General features: G+C 43.5%; 1 protein-coding gene across 1 annotated transcript in view; it reads right to left on the reverse strand.

The window, feature by feature from the left end:
- Positions 1–7,185: 7,185 nt before the first annotated feature.
- The window catches only part of DDX43 (DEAD-box helicase 43), a 14,686-nt gene continuing 2,472 nt past the window's right edge, over positions 7,186–19,399 (reverse strand). Inside the window, exons 3-17 of the mRNA XM_024731897.1 lie at positions 19,215–19,341; positions 18,294–18,419; positions 16,795–16,876; positions 15,683–15,839; positions 15,338–15,456; positions 14,638–14,739; positions 14,172–14,313; positions 13,518–13,618; positions 12,420–12,507; positions 11,632–11,759; positions 11,317–11,426; positions 10,478–10,616; positions 9,031–9,118; positions 8,348–8,503; positions 7,186–7,420 (exon numbers count right to left, since the gene is read on the reverse strand). Coding sequence (XP_024587665.1) covers positions 8,387–8,503; positions 9,031–9,118; positions 10,478–10,616; positions 11,317–11,426; positions 11,632–11,759; positions 12,420–12,507; positions 13,518–13,618; positions 14,172–14,313; positions 14,638–14,739; positions 15,338–15,456; positions 15,683–15,839; positions 16,795–16,876; positions 18,294–18,419; positions 19,215–19,341 — 1,626 coding nt within the window. The 3' untranslated portion in view covers positions 7,186–7,420; positions 8,348–8,386. The remainder of the gene's footprint in view (positions 7,421–8,347; positions 8,504–9,030; positions 9,119–10,477; positions 10,617–11,316; positions 11,427–11,631; positions 11,760–12,419; positions 12,508–13,517; positions 13,619–14,171; positions 14,314–14,637; positions 14,740–15,337; positions 15,457–15,682; positions 15,840–16,794; positions 16,877–18,293; positions 18,420–19,214; positions 19,342–19,399) is intronic.

The raw sequence follows: 19,399 nt of genomic DNA on the forward strand, positions 1-19,399 counted from the left end.
CATTTCCTGAGACAGGAGATAGGTGGGCTCCAGGTTAGGCATTTACAGTCAGCCTCCTGTTTGCTCTCCAAAACGAAGTAACAACAGAAACAGGGTAAATGGCCAAGCTTTGTCTCCTGAGGACACTTTAAGATAGCAGTCATGGCATGTGTCCATCTTGGCTGAGAGGTGCCTTCGCACCTAGGGGGCGAAGGAATGTGTAGACATTCCTACCCTAAGAAAAGGTCCCACCTTGCCCCCAGCTGCATTCCACCTCAAAGAACGGGGTCAGGGGCTTCCGTGGTGGCTCAGTGGTTAAGAACCCGCCTGCCAATGCAGGGGACACAGGTTCGAGCCCTGGTCGGGGAAGATCCCACATGCCGCGGAGCAACTAAGCCCGTGCACCACAACTACTGAGCCTGCGCTCTAGAGCCCGCGAGCCACAACTACTGAGCCCGTGAGCCGCAATTACTGAAGCCCACGCGCCTAGAGCCCGTGCTCCACAACAAGGGAAGCCACCGCAATGAGAAGCCCGTGCACCACAACGAACAGTAGCCCCCGCTCACCGCAACTAGAGAAAGCCCGCGCTCAGCAACGAAGACCCAACGCGGCCAAAAAAATAAATTAATTAATTTAAAAAATGGGGTCCACTTTACTCCTCCTAACCATGAACTTGGCAACAGTTTGTAATAAAATGAAAGGAACACAGAGGCGCCCTGAAGCACCATGTGTCCCTGGGCATGACCTTGAGCTCACCTGTGCTTCAGTTCAGCCACCTCGCTCATTAACAGGGACAGGGCTGCGAATGGCAGGGCCACAGAGCTGTGTCTGTTCAAGTTAGGGTCACCGGAATGACCCGTGTGAAAGGCTGAAGTCTGAGCCTCAGACCACAGAGCAAGTGTGTTTCGTGAGCATTTAGATTCTAAGACGACATCACATGTCCCACCAGGACTTTGGAACCTTGGTCTTCAATGACAGGCTCCTTCTGTTCTCCCCTCCCATTCATTTTGCAAAACTCAACCGACTGCCTTCCCAGCCGTTGCTTGCAACCTGGAGTCCTGCAGGTTGGGTGTCTGTCCCTGAGAGCCAGGCTGGCCTTGGGAACCTCTGCTCAGGGGCAAGGTCTTGAGGATGTGAGGGCAGCCCCCTGCAGGCTGGGCTCCCGCTCTGCGGAAAGTGAACGGGCACCAGGCGGGTCAGGAGGGCGAGAGGCTGGTCCAGATGATGCCACGGTGCTCGGGCAAGTCTTTTCGAATTTCAGTCTCCCCATCTCTAAAAATCAATGACTGGGCAACGGCAACCTTAAAGGACTTTCCAGCTTGAAAATACGGCCCTTCTCTAACACTGAGACATGTGGTTTCCCCAAGTTCCTAAGCTTTGTTTTCTCCATAAAAACAACGTGTGAAGTACTTGCAGGAACATTAAGGTACAAGCCTTCAGGGGCCACGTAACCTTTAAACTCCACACAGATCATATTTTAAAATCTTCTCGCTAAAACTTTTCTTATGTGAAGTGAGCCTCAGTTTTTGTGATGCAAGTAGAGCACTAAGGCCTCATCTGTCTTGAGGTCTTTCTTAGCAGCCTGATAGCACTCCCTCCTCCATCAGCTTTAGCAACAACTAGGGAGTATAACCAGGCTGACGGGGTTTCCTCAACATCTCCATCAAGGAGCCAAGTGGACCAATACTCAGGGGGAAGGACAGCCAGGACACCAAAGTGTCTCTTTGCTAGCTGCTCCTTCTAAAGACCAACACTGTGACCTGGAGCAGTGCCAGCAATTAACCTGGCCCCCACTGGCCAGAGACTAAGACGGAAATTACAGAGAACATAGAAAAGCCAGAGGTTTACAAAGATGGAACAAGGGACTTCCCTGGTGGTGCAGTGGTTAAGAGTCCACCTGCCAATGCAGGGGACATGGGTTCGATCCCTGGTCTGGGAAGATCCCACATGCTGCGGAGCAAGTAAGCCTGTGCTCCACAACTACTGAGCCCACGTGCCACAACTACTGAAGCCCGCGCACCTACAGCCCACGCTCCACAACAAGAGAAGCCACCGCGATGAGAAGCCCCCGCTCGCCACAACTAGAGAAACCCCACGCGCAGCAACGAACACCCAACACAGCCAAAAATAAATAAATAAATAACATTATATTGAAAAACAACAAAAACAAAGATAGAACAGGCTTTCCTAGGAGGCAGTAAGTTCTCTGTCCTCAGAGGTGTTTAAGCCCAGGCTGCTCAAACCCCGGGTGGCAGGTTGCGGGCAGAATGTCTGGACCAGGTGGCTAAAAGGCCCCTTCTCAACTGTTACATCTTGTCATTGTAATGCCTGAGAGCTTTCAGGTGATTTCCATGCAGCAACAACTCTGGGATCCACGGTCGGGCCCCTGAGTTAGTTCCCTCCCCTACTTCCTCCTTTCTAACAGGCAGGTGCCCTGCAAGAAAGCAGCAAAAATTCCCACAAAATAAACAGCTGAAATGCCAAGGTTAGATGCAGCGTTCTAACTGCAAACAATTATTAACATCTGCTCCCTGGAAGACTAGCTGTGCCTATTTAGCGGAGACAGGAACATCTAACAACTTGGCAGCTGTACCACATAAGTGAAATTCCTCTTCCTTTTACACCACTGGTCTTGAACCCCTTGGCTGCAATCTTTCAAGGGGTTCAGCTATGATCTTTCTCACATGCTGTTGCCAACCTAAGAGTTTGTTCATTGAACTAAGAAGTCTGTCCGTTTGTTTTTTTTTTTTTTTTTTTTTTTTTTTTTTTTTTTTTTTAACGCGGGCCTCTCACTGCTGTGGCCTCTTCCGTTGCGGAGCACAGGCTCCGGACGCGCAGCCCCAGCGGCCATGGCTCACGGGCCCAGCTGCTCCGCGGCATGTGGGATCCTCCCGGACCGGGGCACGAACCCGTGTCCCCTGCATCGGCAGGCGGACTGTCAACCACTGCGCCACCAAGGAAGCCCTGTCCGTTTGTTTTTTAAAACACCTTAAAACGAAGCCACACGAATGGCAAGATGTGACACCCTTCAGGGCGTATGAAAGAAGCACAGCAGGCCGGAACCGAGGCAGCAGCCGTGCTCTCTAAGAAGACAACGCCAGTTCTGGATGGCACATGCCAGTTTTGCCCAGGAGCACCAAGCGGAGAGAAGGCAGTGTTGCAACCTTACAGGTGGAGACAAGCGCAAGTCCTTGACAGGTGGTTTAAAAATGCAGACAGCCACGGTGAGGGCTGCTTTCCCCAAGCACCACTGCTCCCCAAAGCCAGACCGGGTTGCTTTAGAGGGTCGGCCACCTCTAAGAGGCAGAAGCCTCCTGCCCCAGATCCAGCTGTGGGAAACTGCAGAAGAGGCTTAGGCACGTGGCTTAGTGGTCTGATGAAAGAACAGATTTCTGCACCCAAGAAAAACATGAGTTCAGAGAGCTTTGTCTCTCCTTTCACCTGACATGCTTTCAGAGGTTGAAAAGACACACACAACCTCCGCTTTCCAAAGGACCTCTCCTTAGAGGAAAAACAGCATGGGACTGCGTGCGCACAGCATCTGGCTGAGGGTGAAAAGTGTCCCAGGCTTCCCGTGGGAATGAAAGCGCTCTTCCAGACACACCTGAACACATAGAGCCTAACACCACAGCTTCTTGTCCAGAGTCTCTGAACTGGGAACACAGATCTGCTGTTGAAGAGAAGGTGACATGACCTACACATCCACAATTGTGGCTCAAACACCTGACAGCTACATTTTTTTCCCCCTCAATAGTATGTGGATATTTCCAGGGAGCAGGTTACCAATGCCTTAACCCCATATGCCCCCAAACTCCAGCCTGATAACAAAACACTCCCCTTGACAAAGGGGGTTTGGTGTTTGATTCCTTCAAACCCTTTCTAAACTCAGCTTCTTAGGAAAAACCTACATAAGCCACATACTTTAGAGCCTTCTTGGTGCCTCCATATCAACAGCCTTCAGCTGTGGGCAGTGAGACGCTCTCTGAATACGCACTGAATCTGCACGACTGCAAACACAGAGAGCACCCCGACGTGCCAACCATGGTCAGGTGTATGAAAATACGATCCCCTCAGAGTCTAGAGGATGCTCTCTGTACATTCAATTATGTGTATTTTAAAAGGCTGCAATCTGCTAGACATGCATCGTGAGCACTGGTGAAAGCGTGGCTGCCACGGACACACCGTTTTATTGAGAGTGGCGTCCACGGACACACCACGTTTTATTTAGTGAGAGTGGCGTCCACAGACACACCACGTTTTATTTAGTGAGAGTGGCGTCCTTGTCCACAGAAAGCACGCTCCATGGAACCGAGAACTTTGGCCACTCCACCTCCCTGCTTGCGGGGGGTTTGTTCTGATTTCTCTCAGTGGATGCTCAGATGAATCCATCCGTGAGACACTAAAACGCTCCACCAGGCCAGGTTGTCCACTGCTGCTTTTATTCTTTGAGGCTTAAGAACTCAGAATTAAAACTGAGTAAGGGGCTTCCCTGGTGGCGCAGTGTTTGGGAGTCCGCCTGCCGACGCAGGGGACACGGGTTCGTGCCCCGGTCCGGGAGGATCCCACATGCCACGGAGCGGCTGGGCCCGTGAGCCGTGGCCGCTGGGCCTGTGCGTCCGGAGCCTGTGCTCCGCAGCGGGAGAGGCCGCAGCGGTGAGGGCCCCGCGTACCACAAAACAAAAACAAAAACAAAAAAACTGAGTAAGAAGGTGATACCTTTGAACACAATATATGTCAAGATGGTCAGAAATTAGAATTCAAGTCCTTTCTTCTCTTTCCTTCCTACTCCCTGTTCACACTCTCTGCTCCCCCAACACTGACTAGAAAATGTTGCAAAAGCTTACTTTTGGATACAAAGCTTTATTTTCAAAGGATACTTTGGTTCTGATAGAATTAGATATAGGGATCTGAGTGTTTGAACATAAAGAAAAGATCAGGTAATTGTTGATAGTTTAAAAAGTTGTGTCAGCAATCGTTCCCCCTGAAAGAGAGGCAAAGTGGTCACAAGAACGAGCATCAGATGGCACCGGCCTGTGTTGCTCAAAGCCGTGCTTCGTTGCCGACCCCCCAGTGCAGAAGGTCAAGGCTGGTCAGAACTTCCACCCCAGGGCTGGACTCGGGGGCAGGAACCACACAGTCCTTGGCAGCTTTCTTGTGGCTCTCAATTAAGGATTCGTACTTCTGAAAACATGAGCCCCAAACCACTACATGCATCCATTTGTCAAAGCATTTCTGGCCCAGGAGAACGGCTGAGGTCGTAACACGTAACTCTGCCCGCAGAATGAAGCGTGGACGGGAGGACCGAGGGCCGCGGCTCCCGGGAGGGGCTCTGCATGTGTGTTTCTGGACCCTCCACAATACGGCTGGGCGCATGGGACTGCCTGAAACCTCGCCTGACCTGAAACCTCCTGTTGGTGCATCAGGGTTTCCTCTACTACGTGTGCTGAGCAACAGAAACGGCAGGGGTCTCGGCGCCTGGAGCTGGGGACCAGATGTGACAAGTCTGGCACTGTAGTGACAGCTCGGTCAGCCAGCAGATGCTGCCTGAGTGCCTACTGTGTGCCAGGCACGGGGCCGGCGAGGGACCCGCGTCAAACGGACTTGCTGACAAGCGACAAAGCTGGCAGCAAAGCTCACGCAGGTCCGCTTCCAGCCGCAGGCTGCTGGTGAAGGGCTACACCTCGCGGGAGGCAGCGTGGGATCACACAGTGACTGCCAAGACTGCTGTCACCCACGCTTGCAGGAGAACTGACTTCATGCTTCGCTGATGAGGCCATACATTGTTTTCCTTTCATTCTTTTTCTGATCATGCTTTTTCTTGCCTTTTTTTTTTTTTTTAGTCCAGTAGTTGGCTTAAAAGTCTGCATGTAAACACGCTGCATCAGGAGGATGTAACCCTCCTGACCTAAAAGATTTACCGTATTCATCACGCTTTTCATTTACAGTAAAATTGAACAGCCTTCATGGGCTTAAATGCAGCCAACATCCCTGTGCATTAACCACCGCACTTACCCACTGAAGATGTGCTCCGGCCTCACTGGAGCCGCTTGCCGCCCCTCATTTCTGGTCCGGTTTGTGCGCTGTGGTCACTCTTCACTGGGTAGAAAAGTAAGGAGGGTCTCGTTTTCACTCACAGCTCTGTGCCTGAAGCCTTGGCTGATGGTTTCTGCTCACTGGGGCTTACTGAAGCCTGGCCTGCTCTGCAGTTTGTAGTGTCCTCCGTAACGTCGGACAGTGTTCACCTGAGGCTCCTGTCCACGTGCAGCTGGACCTTCTTCTGCGAGATGCTCTTCTGGACCCTCTTGCTGAAAGATGTGATGCCCATGGGCCGGGGCAGCAGCGGGGCGGGCCTTGAACCGGCAGCAACCAGCCCACGGGACCCGGCAGCCCCTGGCTGCGTCCCGAGCCCCTCAGCCCCGGGGCTGCCCTCCCCACACTCCCCAGCGTGTTCTGATTGTGGTCTTTTATAACCAGATGTCCAGTTTTCCCAGCACCACTTACTGAAGAGACTGTCTTTTGTCCCCATTGTGTATTCTTTTTACGTTTCATTCTGCACTTTTAGGGAAAGATGGGCTGCTAGCTGTTAGCCTAGCCCAGCTTCGCTGAAAACCTGTCAGTAGCCCAAATTAATGTTAGAATTTCACTAATTTTAATGCATTTTCACGTAATGAAACTTATTACAAAAATTTATTCTCGTTACATACACCTTTTGGTGGGTGTTTGTGGTTCTTGTATCATGAACATATTTCCTCACTACTATTCAACTTCCGATAGATGATAACATGGTATAAGTAATTATCGTGCAGGGAACAGAAAACTACACAAAACTATAAGGGAAAGTAGGGGCCATGATTAGTCAAAGAAGCTTTCGGGGAAATGAATTTACCCAGGATTTACCTGATCCTCGAGCACCAGGCTAAAATTTAACAAACAGCTGTTGCATAGTTTGGCCCCATGAAATCTTTTTACTGTTTCATTTCAAAGTAGATAAAGTAGTAAGAAAAGTACCACCAAATAAAACACTATGTGGTAAACACAAAATTAAAGGGCTATTGAGAAAGACGGATCAGCTTGTCTTTTTATCACAGAAAATAATTTATTGTGTTAACAGCATTTTCCCTGCTATGACAACATCTGAACAAGCTTGAAACCCTTTAAAGAATGACCTTAATACAGCAACATTATAGGAGACAAAATTTACGTTTATTTCTTTTTTTAAAATAAAGATAGCAAGTGAAATTTTAATGCTACATTCCTTAATATCGATAAAAAATGTTCAACTCAAGGTTAAATACTTTTGATCTTATTAAAGTATAAAATACTGAATTCTACATTTTAAACACTATTATTTTAAGACTCAGTCATCTCTTCATACAGCCAGCGTGCTTCCAATACTTCCACAGTATCTTAAATAAATATATCTCAAAAAAAATCTTGAATTCTGAAAAATAAGCAGGAAAACCCATCAATTGATGTACTGCGCCATTCTCACGGGGGTGAGGTGATCTTTGACTCCCCTAGTGATTAGTGAAGCTGAGCATCTTTAACTTGTTGGACACTTATATGTCTTTGGAGAAATGTCTATTCAAGTCCTTTGCCCATTTTCTAATCAGGTTGTTTTTGTCCAGTGTTAGGAGTTTCCTATGTCATAGGCATTAGGCCCTTATATGATATGATTTTCTCCATAGTTTATTCATATGGCTCCCTACTGGACATTTATGTCCAGAGGAATTGCTGGATCAAAAGGTATATGTGGGCTTCCCTGGTGGCGCAGTGGTTGAGAGTCCGCCTGCCGATGCAGGGGACACGGGTTCATGCCCCGGTCCGGGAGGATCCCACATGCCGCGGAGCGGCTGGGCCCGTGAGCCATGGCCGCTGAGCCTGCGCGTCCGGAGCCTGTGCTCCGCAACGGGAGAGGCCACAACAGTGAGAGGCCCGCGTACCGGAAAAAAAAAAAAAAAAAGGTATATGTATTTACAATTGATACATTACCACCTGATTGCTCAGAAGAGGTTATACCAATTTACACCTACACCAATTCTATTGTATTCCATTATACTCTTACGACTGTACAACTTAAAGTTTCTTTCTCATCTCTGAATTAATACTTCTAAGAGATATATGTATATATTTTTAAACATCTTTACTGGAGTATACTTGCTTTACAGTGGTGTGTTCGTTTCTGCTTTATAACACGGTGAATCAGTTCTAAGATATATTAACTAGAATTTAGGTAACAGAGAAAGAATAAGATCTCATTTATTATGTTAGTGACTCTTAGAGATAACGCTGATTGTAATAAACACACTAACGAAGCCTAGTTAAGGAGACCAGGTGATTGAAAGTTCATCTGTTATTCAAATTTTACCTCTTTTAAGTAGGCTGGTACCACTTTTCAATATAGACGTTAATAATAAAACATCTTGGGTTTTCCTTGGGGTCTTTCCCATTTACTTTCCATTTCTTTTTTCAGTTTATTTGCTTTATATCTCTCAGCCATCACCACAAGATCCTCTGGGACACTCTGAAGCCATTAAATGTGTTATTAGGATTGAGGTGATTCTCATTATATAACAGCTTTTCTACAATCTTCAGAGAATCTCCACAACTGATTACATGACATCATCCAAACAGAATGGAATGTGTCCCTCTGCGTATGCAACACCGAATCTTCAAGGTATAAAAACCAGCCTAGTCTTAAAAAACCCCGTCAGTAAGTACGTGGCCCTCCTGCTAGCATGGCCTTTCAGTTGCTTCCTGGTGCCTTTGCCTGGTGTCACTTTCTCACCTTGAGGCCTGAGTGTGTCCTCTGCTTCCTCTGTTCTCTGCAACCTCCACCCCACTGGGCTCTTCCTCAGCAGGGTTCAGTGACGCTCACCATTAGACCAGGTTCCCCACTTATATATTATAGCGCTCATCTTTGCCATGCTACAGCCCTCATAACACGCTTAATTGCTTGTTTAATATCTGTATTTCCTGACAGGCAGTAAAGCCCCAGTACTTGGAATAAATGAAATTTGAACCTTAGAAAACAGAGTTGCATATTCTCACCTGATTTGCTCTTTCCAGAATATTAATTAATTCACCGGCAATCTTCCAATCATTTCTAGTGATAAGGGTAACAGATATCCCGGTCCTCCTTTAAGGGGGAAAAAAGTCAATTTAATTTGATTTGTAATTTATATTCATGATTCAGCTAGCAAAATAGAACAAAAACAGCAGCAGCAAAACCTCAACTCTTTCACAAGCCCAACTACGTATGATACGTTAAGATTTAGCCATTCAGGGACTTCTCTGGTGGCGCAACGGTTAAGAATCCGCCTGCCAATGCAGGGGACACAGGTTCGAGCCCTGGTCCGGGAAGATCCCACATGCCGCGGAGCAATGAAGCCCATGCGCCACAACTACTGAGCCTGCTCTCTAAAGCCCGTGAGACACAACTACTGAGACCACATACCACAGCTACTGAGCCCACGCGCCTAGAGCCTGTGCTCCGCAACAAGAGAAGCCACCGCAATGAGAAGCCCGCGCACCGCAACGAAGAGTAGCCCCCGCTCGCCACAACTAGAGAAAGCCTGCACGCTGCAACGAAGACCCAACGCAGCCAAAAAATTAATTAATTAAAAAAAAGATTTAGCCATTCATATAAGGAAGATGTGGTACATATACACAGTGGAATACTACTCAGCCATAAAAAAGAACAAAATAATGCTGTTTGTAGCAACATGGATGCCACCAGAGATTATCATACTAAGTGAAGTAAGCCAGACAGAGAAAGACAAATATCATATGATATCATTTATATGTGGAATCTAAAATATGACACAAGGGACTTCCCTGGTGGTCCAGTGGTTAAGACTTCGCCTTCCAATACAGGGGGTGAGGGAGCTAAGATCCCACATGCCTCATGGCCAAAAAACCAAAACAGAAGCAATACTGTAAAAAATTCAATAAAGACTTTAAAAATGGTCCACATCAAAAAAAAAATCTAAAAAATAAAAAATAAATAAAATATGACACAAATGAACCTATCTATGGAACAGAAACAGAATCACGGACGTAGAGAACAGGCCTGTGGTTGCCAACGGGGAAGGGGTTGGGGCAGGGATGGAGTGGGAAGTTGGGGTGAGCAGATGTAAACTTTTATATATAGAATGGATAGACAACAAGGTCTTCCTGTATAGCACAGGGAACTATATTCAATATCCTTTGATAAACCATAATGGGAAAGAATATTAAAAAAATAGAACGTATACATATATGTATACATATATGTATAACTGAATCACTTCACTGTACAGCAGTAATTAACACAACACTGTAAATCAACTATACTTCGATTAAAAAAAAAAGATTTAGCCATTCAAACAGCAATTTGGAACCTAATCTGCAGTTGTTTAAACAGCACGTTATGGGGATTTTATGATAGTGCTCTCAGAGGGGAAAAAGGTCCTTTTTGCGAAGAGAATGGGGAGCCAGGCTGGATGGACCGACTTACCCTGCTCTCCCGGTGCGCCCTACTCTGTGCACATATTCTTCGATGTTCCGGGGAAAATCATAATTATAGATGTGTGTGACATCATGGACATCGAGACCACGAGATGCTAAATCGGTAGCAATCAGTATTCGCACTTCCCCTAAAGAGTAAAGCCAAAAGAATACAGACACATGCTGGTACAAATCAACCCAAGACATATCCGTCCCCTAATATCTGATCAGGTGAACTATCCTTGCTTCTAATATTAAAACTCTTTTAAGGACAGTGAAGACGGGAAAGGGTTACTTAGCCTTTTTTAACTGCTGGCAAGTTACAACACAATAGATTCCAAAATTCAAAGGGTCCATGAACCATGGCAGAGATATATGCCTCTCAAGTAAACTAAGATAACACCCTCACTGCAAATTACTGCCTTGATATCCAGGTTTTAAACATTAGCTTGAGATAGTTCTGAGAATCTGATGAATATTTAGAACAAGTATAGTTCTGGGATCTGCAAGCTGAGGGCAGATCTTAGACATGGGTTCCATGAAAAGGTGTCAACACTCAAGCAAGTCCAGGCACTGGCCACTTTTTTTTTTTTTTTTTTTTTTTTTTTTTCCGGTACGCGGGCCTCTCACTGCTGTGGCCTCTCCCGTTGCGGAGCACAGGCTCCGGACACGCAGGCTCAGCAGCCATGGCTCACAGGCCCAGCCGCTCAGAGGCATGTGGGATCTTCCCGGACCGGGGCACGAACCCGCGTCCCCTGCATCAACAGGCGGACTCTCAACCACTGCGCCACCAGGGAAGCCCCAGGCACTAGACACTTCTAAACTGCAATACTAATTGTATAAATGTACCTGTTCTAAAGTTTTTTAATGCTGTCTCTCGATCACTCTGTTCTCTGTTGCCATGCAGAGACTCTACTGATATATGCCGGATACTCAGGTCACTTGCTAAATGATCAGCCCTGGAGCAAAAGATAAAGTCAGGGGTCTAAGTGCTTATTCTCATACCACCATCAATTCATTACTGTTACTTCCACTGGCAAGAGTCTGAAGTAATGTGCGTATTGTAAGACATACACACACCCCCATACGAAATGCGTATACACATAGAAACAATGCCCAAACAAACCATGACTGATGATTTGAATGTAAAAAAAATATACTCACACAGCTTTCCGGCTAACAAATATTATGACTTTGTCTTTGGGAGACAGGCTCTCGATGAAAGTTTGGATATGCGATTGTTTCTCGTCTTCTGTGGTGACAATTATATTTTGTTTCACGGTACTTACAGCCTAAAGGACTCAGAGATCATAGTTCATCAATATTAATGGGCAAACCCCATATATTGGCTCGAAATCCATCTTATTTCTATCATTGGTTAAATGTTCTTATAAACTGCTAGCAGGAAAAATGGCAGGTCCTTACAAAATCACCGGTTCCTACCCAAGGATTTATGGCTCAGTCTTTCACTTTTTACCAGTGAGTCACCTATGCTAAGCTGGGAACTCTTGAATCCATGGTAGTGTGTTGAAAGCAGCTGGTTACTATTGTTGAAAAAGGAATAACCACGGTTTGAGGCCAAGCTTACAAAACTATCGCCATGAATTTGGATATAGCCTTTGCAATAAAGATGTTCAGCTGATGACACGAAGAGTTTCCGTTCAATAAGTATTTTGACAACACAAAATTTCAAAGTATCGCTGGTACCATTCTATTGACCCAGAGATGAAATAGATTCTGAAGCATTTATCCTGTCTTTCGTGAAATCTCATGAAATGAGCCTAGGGCAATGACCCATTATTAATTACCAGTGATTTAAGCAAAATGTCAATTTTCGTTAATGATTAGTTGAAAGGCCAATCTCAATTATGAAGTGAAAGGCCAGAGAGCTTTCAATGGCAAAACATTTCCATAATTAATAAGATATAAATAGTAATTAAAAACAAGCTTACAACTAGATCCAAAGTACCAACATACACAATCATGGGCTCTTTCAAATAAGATTGTGCGAGTCTACGGACAGCACATGGCCACGTTGCACTGGAGATAAAACGTAATACACAAACATTAAACATTTATTATAAAGCAAACATTACTAAATTTCCCTAAGAATGCTATGAACAAGATTACTCATGAAAGACAAACTTAGTACTTTTTAATGAGGCCAATTTCACAGAAGACATTTGCTTCACAATGAATTGCCCAACGAAGCTACTAGATTAAACCTTTAAATAAGTTTAATAGGTTTGTAAGCAAAAGGTGAAGAAGAGCTATACCTTTCTAATCTATGAAAAGGTACAATGAATTCAGGTGTTAGTTTTCTCTCGGCCTTTATAAATAAGGCAAAAAACCCCAGTATTTTTCATGCATTGTTAGCAGGCAAAACCAAATGCTCATGCCAAGTAAAAACATTTTAACTGTACCGATGATTGGATATGTAAATTCAGTTGTTTCTTCAACCATATATTATGAGAGTAGCCACCTTCTGTACTTTCACACTAATTACAAAGATGGGAAGTTTAGTAAGAAAACAAAACGAATAAATCTAGTCTACTTCCCCAATCACATACTCTTCCGCTGCCTCAGTTTTATCTTTGCCAAAAAGTATTCTGGACAGGTGATTACTTTTTCCAATCTGAGACCCTCCCCCTGTGAAACAGTCTCCCCTGCATTTTTTTTTACAGAAATCTTATTCTTTTTCAAACATTTATTTATTTACTTAGGCTGTGTCAGGTCTTAGTTGCAGCACGTGGGATCTTCGTCGCGGCACGTGGGATCTATTTCTCTGACTAGGGATCGAACCTGGGCCCCCCGCATTGGGAGTGTGGAGTCTTAACTGCTGTACTACCAGGGAAGTCCCTAGAAATCTTATTTTTAATTCAGGAAACCCAATAGTCATTGCTAAACTGTTACACTGAGTTGCTATACTAAGTGGTGACATATCTTTCACCAAAGGATCTCAAAATACTTTTAAGAAAGGCTCTAAAATCAAATGGATTTGGTTCCACTGATTTCTACTTTGCAGACTAGCAAATTAAACATATACCTACCTTGTCATAACTGTCTGCCTGTCTGGGCGTACATCTAATAAAATCTTCATTATCTGGGGTTCAAATCCCATATCCAGCATCTTGTCAGCTTCATCTAATACCTGCATTAAAAATGATTAGATTAGGGGAATTCCCTGGTGGTCCAGTGGTTAGGACTCCGCGCTTTCACTGCTGAGGGCCCGGGTTCCACCCCTGGTCAGGGAACTAAGATCCTGTGAGCCGTGCAGTACGGCCAAAAAAAAAAAAAAAAAAAGATGGCTAGATTAGGTATGGAAGGTAGCTAATATGTATGCTCTGCCTTTATGAATACTAAGGTAATTTTTTCACTTCCTCCATTACCTAAGCTATCTGTAGTTGCAACACAGACTGAGTTAAGTTTGCCAACTAACAGTTTCTAAATCTATTTAATGAAAAAAAAAAACAATTTAAGTGTCTAAAAGATTCATGTGGAATTCTTTTGTACTTACCTACATTTTCTAATATTTATATAATACTAAAATGGAATGATCTTAAAATCTGTACTTTAACAAACTAGAGGGAATGAGAAACATTCCTAGGATTTAAAACCATTATGAAATGGAGAGCCATTCTAAAGGGTTTGATAAAGCGCTCAGTTCTTCCTCCCACGACCCTGAACCCCTGCTCCACGATTACCAGGTAGGTTACGCTCTTCAGGTGCACAAAGTTATTCATTTGTAGATCGTGGAGTCTTCCGGGAGTGGCAATAATGATATCGACACCTTCCGCTAAGTCTTTTATTTGTCCATCTCTATCGCCACCACCATATATACAAACACTTAAAAAAAAAAAATACAGAGGTTCATGTTCACGTGGGGAATATCCCATCACAATTCAAAATCCCAACCAACCTAAGCATTTGGGGTATAAAATAAAAAGCACATCAATCAGAAGTCTCGGGTAGTACAGTATTGGCCCCTTTCTGAGAACCATCCACACCCACCAATCCACCCAGGTTACAGTCGATGTGGATCAGGGGTAAGTAAGCCTGACCCACGCTGAGCCAATCAGCTTCTCAGGATGTGTGAAAATAACGGGGAGGATGTCGATAGCTACAAATGGTTAGAAGGCTGATGCAGGCATGGTCAAAGAAAAGACTCACCTTTTAAGACCTTTATATGAATATTTACGGCACTCGGCTTCCACTTGCAGAGCTAGTTCTCGAGTCGGGGTGAGGATTAACATGCCCGGCCCATTCCTGGCTCTTTGGAGAGAAAACACGTTAGTAAAGTACCCATCTCAGATACACAGGACCTTCATTCAGTGCCTGCAATGAGGGAATTCCCTGGCGGTCCACTGATTAGGACTCCGAGCTTTCATCTGCTGAGGGCCTGGGTTCAATCCCTGGTCAGGGAACTAAGATCCCATAAGCCTCGAGGTACGGCCAAAAAAAAAAAAAAAAAAGGCAGCAATGAGTGTCAAAGCCACAAACAAGCACCACACATAAAAAGTGGAGAAATAAAGAAAAACAGCCCAACAAAAAAATCCTAGGGTCCAGACACCAGCCTTTTCATTAAACAGGGCCAGAGCTTTCCTGTGTCAGACACTCTCACAGAATTGTACTGGACACGGTAATTTAAACAATTTGTTCCCAGTGTTTCGCTATTAAGACTTTTGGTGGATACTACCTATTGCTTCCTAAAAATGTTCTGTCCATTTATAGCTTACCAGAACAACACAAGTGCATTTGCCCGAGACTAGGCGTTACCTTTTGACCAAGGCAATCGAAGAAACTTTCATTGCATTTTTGGAATCCATATCTGTTAGACCCCTAAAGGGAACCCAGATGTAATCATTCTTACAGAGGTTGTGAGTCAATATGAATAAATCCAGGCATTAAGTAGGTCAATGTCTTCCCCGTTCCAGTCTGAGCTACTCCTATAAGATCTACTCCTTGTAGAATGATTGGCCATGCCTGTGACTGAAACAGAACGAGAAATATTAAAATAAAAAGTGCATTTCTTTCTGTCAAGTATTCCTTCCTCCTCTCCCAGCCCCAAACTTCTCAGCATTTTGAGTGCTAGGCAGTGGTGGAGGTGCTGGGGGGGACACTTATAAGAGACAGCTGCTCCCTGGTGTTATAACTTCTAACGACCAGAAATTGAGGGGAGAAAGTCGATGAAATGTTAGAATTAAAGAAAGCATACCTGAATTGGTGTTGGCCTTTGAAAACCTGCCTTTTGAAGGCTTCTCATAACTTCAGGATAACAGTGAAATGCATCCTCAAAATTACCAATAGGGTTGGGAAGAGGACGTTTCTCACCACCTTTCAAGTCATCACACATTATATTATAATTTTCCCTCCTTTAAGGAAAAACAGAACAAGGATTAGCGGCTTTGGTCACTTTACTCCCCAAGCAAGAAAGTTTTTCCAACATTAGTTCGGGTCATATCTAGAAATTCAACTGCAACTGATTAAAATTAGACTGCTGGTTAAGTTACAGTAAAACGTAATAAGAAATAGAAGCAAGCCCATCTTTTTTTACCAGAATAGTTCCAGAGAAGGAAAAAAATTACACTGTATGCATGAATGGGCCAATGAAAATTTCATGGAAAGGTTAAGAATAGAACCTGAAAATTATACGCTTCATGAATCAAAGTCAGATTTGGCAAATGCCTGAGGGCCTATAATGTTTCACACACATTTCCTTAATTAATCCTCAACAATACTTTGAAGTGGGAATTATTCTGATTCGACAGGTGATCTTTCGTCACTTGTCCATGCTCAGGGCCCTACCCCAAGCCTAGAATAACTGCTCTGTCTGCTATACCATACTATCTTAGTTTTATAACAGATGTTAATAGAAAAAATGTTGCCATTATGATCTATAATTCCAGATAATAAGGACCAAAGCGTAAGAAATTTTTCTAATATTCAGATATCAGATCAATTTCTCATGATTTTCAACACTTGTAGAAATAATTCTCAAAAACTGCTAATACAGCAGGCACCAACCACGTGTCTCTTTAAATTTAAAATTTCAAATTCAGTTCCTCAATTATATTAGCTACATTTTAAGTGTTTAATAGCCACATATGTATAGTAACTACTCTAGCCACAAATATAGCCCATTTCCCTCTTCGCCAAAAGTTTTATTGGACAGCAATGCTCTAATGTATATGATGCAGGGTGCAACCAAGTTTTCTTTTGAATAGGAAGCTACAGTTTTAAATGCAATCATTTCAAATCTTTTCCTAATGGGTTAATTTACCAGCAAAACTCTACAAATACTCAATAAAAAGTAGTAAAACTATTCACCTCCAATTGTCTGCTTGGTCTTGTGACATTGAACTTGTTGTTTCTGACTCCACGTAAAAGTTTTTCTTAATTGGAGGTAAACCTGGGACAAAAACCAAAATTTTAACTTGGGTGATTAATGAGCACTTACATTTCATTGACATTTATTCAAAGCAACAGAAATCAAACTAAAATATGTATCAGGTTCACCTTGTACAGATAATAGCTCTAGACAGCTGTCCCACACTTTGCCAGCCAAGCTTCTGCCAGCCTCTAAGAGATCGCCATTTTTGCTTTGTCTTTCAATTACATTTTTCACCCAAGAAAGAGATCTTTAATAATTAAATATAAAATAAAAGAAACCATGCTTCACAAGACACACAGCCATCACAAGTGACGAATCTTCTCTCATAGTAAGCTAACTTTCTTTTCTTTGAGGGTCCATCCCATTACTGTTTAGGAATAAAATATTTATCCTTATTCTATCCTCTACTTTGAAGCTACTTTGTTTTCTTTTCTTTTCTTTTTTTTTTGAGGTACGCGGGCCTCTCACTGCTGTGGCCTCTCCCGTTGCAGAGCACAGGCTCCGGACGCACAGGCTCAGCGGCCATGGCTCACGGGCCCAGCCGCTCCGCGGCATGTGGGATCTTCCCGGACCAGGGCACGAACCCGTGTCCCCTGCATCGGCAGGCGGACTCTCAACCACTGCGCCACCAGGGAAGCCCTGTTTTCTTTTTTAAATGCTTGTCATACTTCCACCAAAACTTAAATCCTTTTTCTGTTCCCCACCTCCACCCAAATCTCCCAACACATGTTGTTGAGATGGCATGGGATAGGCTGACCACCAGAGTGGAATGAATCCTTGTTAATATTTGTCACATGGTAGTGTTCACCGTTTAACTTTAAATAAATGATGTTGTCCCACTGCCTCATTCTGATCAAATTAATGCCTGAATTTACTCTGAAATTCAGTGAATAATGTAGAACATTATACTCCATATATAATTCCAAGCGAGAATTTAAAAAACCCATTTCTTCAAGAACTATATGATCTTATTAAATGTTTTTCCCTTTTTATTTTGCCCTGCTTGGCCAGGACACTCCAAGATCAATTTTTGCTCAGCCATAGCAAAATGTTAACTCCTGGTTGGCATGTTTACTCACTGTACCATCAATTTCCCTTTACTGTACCATCAATTTCCCTTTGCTGTACCATCAATTTCCCTTTGCTGTACCATCAATTTCCCTTTTGGCCCAATTTTCTATTTTTATTAAACTTGTACAGCTAGTTACCTCAAATAAGACAAGGTATAAATAAGTTTTAACTTTCCATTTGTAACGTAAACTGCAACACAGACATAGAAATATCATGTCCTAGAGACTAATTGCAGCATTTCAAATTCTACTGTCATTTTGCATATAGATTTCATTACTAAGGGCAACACATTTTTTATAGAGGCTAAAACCTCAATTACTAGGAACAACAATACCACATATAAGTGTTAGGATCCAGCACTAACCTGCCCACTTTTTTTGGCTCCATTTCAAAATATTTTCTCGGCACTTATCCCAATCAACCGATTTCTGATTTCCTGAAACATCTTTCCTTGCATCTTTTCCATCCGAAGTTTGGACAACAGCAACATCTGTTAAAAATATTCCAAATTAGTTTCCAAACAAATCCTACCAGTATAAAATCCAAAACAATTTTATTATTTTCTGTTTTAATAATCCAACAATAATAATGCTTGAAACATTAAATTTAGGAATTTAGTTCAACAGTGCCATGACAATTCTGGTCACGGTTTGCCAGTTATTTACTTCAGATTTCGGAAATGCAAAAAAAAATTACTGGAGCAGTTAAAAAGCATGAGAGACTAGTGTCTGATAATAAATAACACATCACTTATCATTACAATAATTCTGTGTGGCAGATGTTACCCCAGGGAAACGGAAGAAACAGTGTCTTAGAGGCTTTTTAGAGGTTCTTTCCCAAGAAACACTAAGAGGCAATGCTGCCATCTGAACCCAAGACTCTTCTCCTTGTTGCTTCTGGAAATAGTTCTCTAGTCTAAGTAGATCTGAGATTTTTTAAAATATCAAATAATTAGGCAGTTTTCAAAATCAGTCACATTCCAGGGAAGGGACCATAGACAGGAGGCCAGGACTAATCCTTTGCTGTACCATCAATAGTGACGTGTATTAAAAGGTTATTTTGTTTTTACTCAAAAGTAAAACTGCTAGGCTTAACAGCAGATATTAAGCATCTTAGTTTGAGGAAAAGTATCCTGAATTTCATTGAAAAAAAATTCTGTAACAGACTAGATTTAATGATGGCAAGCCAAAGCTTTGTTATCAGGAAAAGCAGTTATAATATGGCTTATAACACTGAATAAAACATTTAAAATTTTACAGGGCTTTAGTGGGCAAAAATTACTTACCAACTTTGGGTTCCGTTTTGTAGTCTTCTTGTTTTTGAACAAGATTATCTATCGCTGTTTTCGCTTTGCTCTGCATTGCCTTGGTGCCAAAAATTCTTACTTCCGCTTCAGGGTACCCTTTTATTATCTAGATACAAGGGGGGAAATAGGTGAGATAAGTCCCTTCACTGTCCTCCCCCCCCCCC

The sequence above is a fragment of the Neophocaena asiaeorientalis genome, unplaced genomic scaffold (assembly GCF_003031525.2).
Source record: "Neophocaena asiaeorientalis asiaeorientalis breed wild unplaced genomic scaffold, Neophocaena_asiaeorientalis_V1.1 scaffold450, whole genome shotgun sequence".
NCBI lineage: Eukaryota > Metazoa > Chordata > Mammalia > Artiodactyla > Phocoenidae > Neophocaena > Neophocaena asiaeorientalis.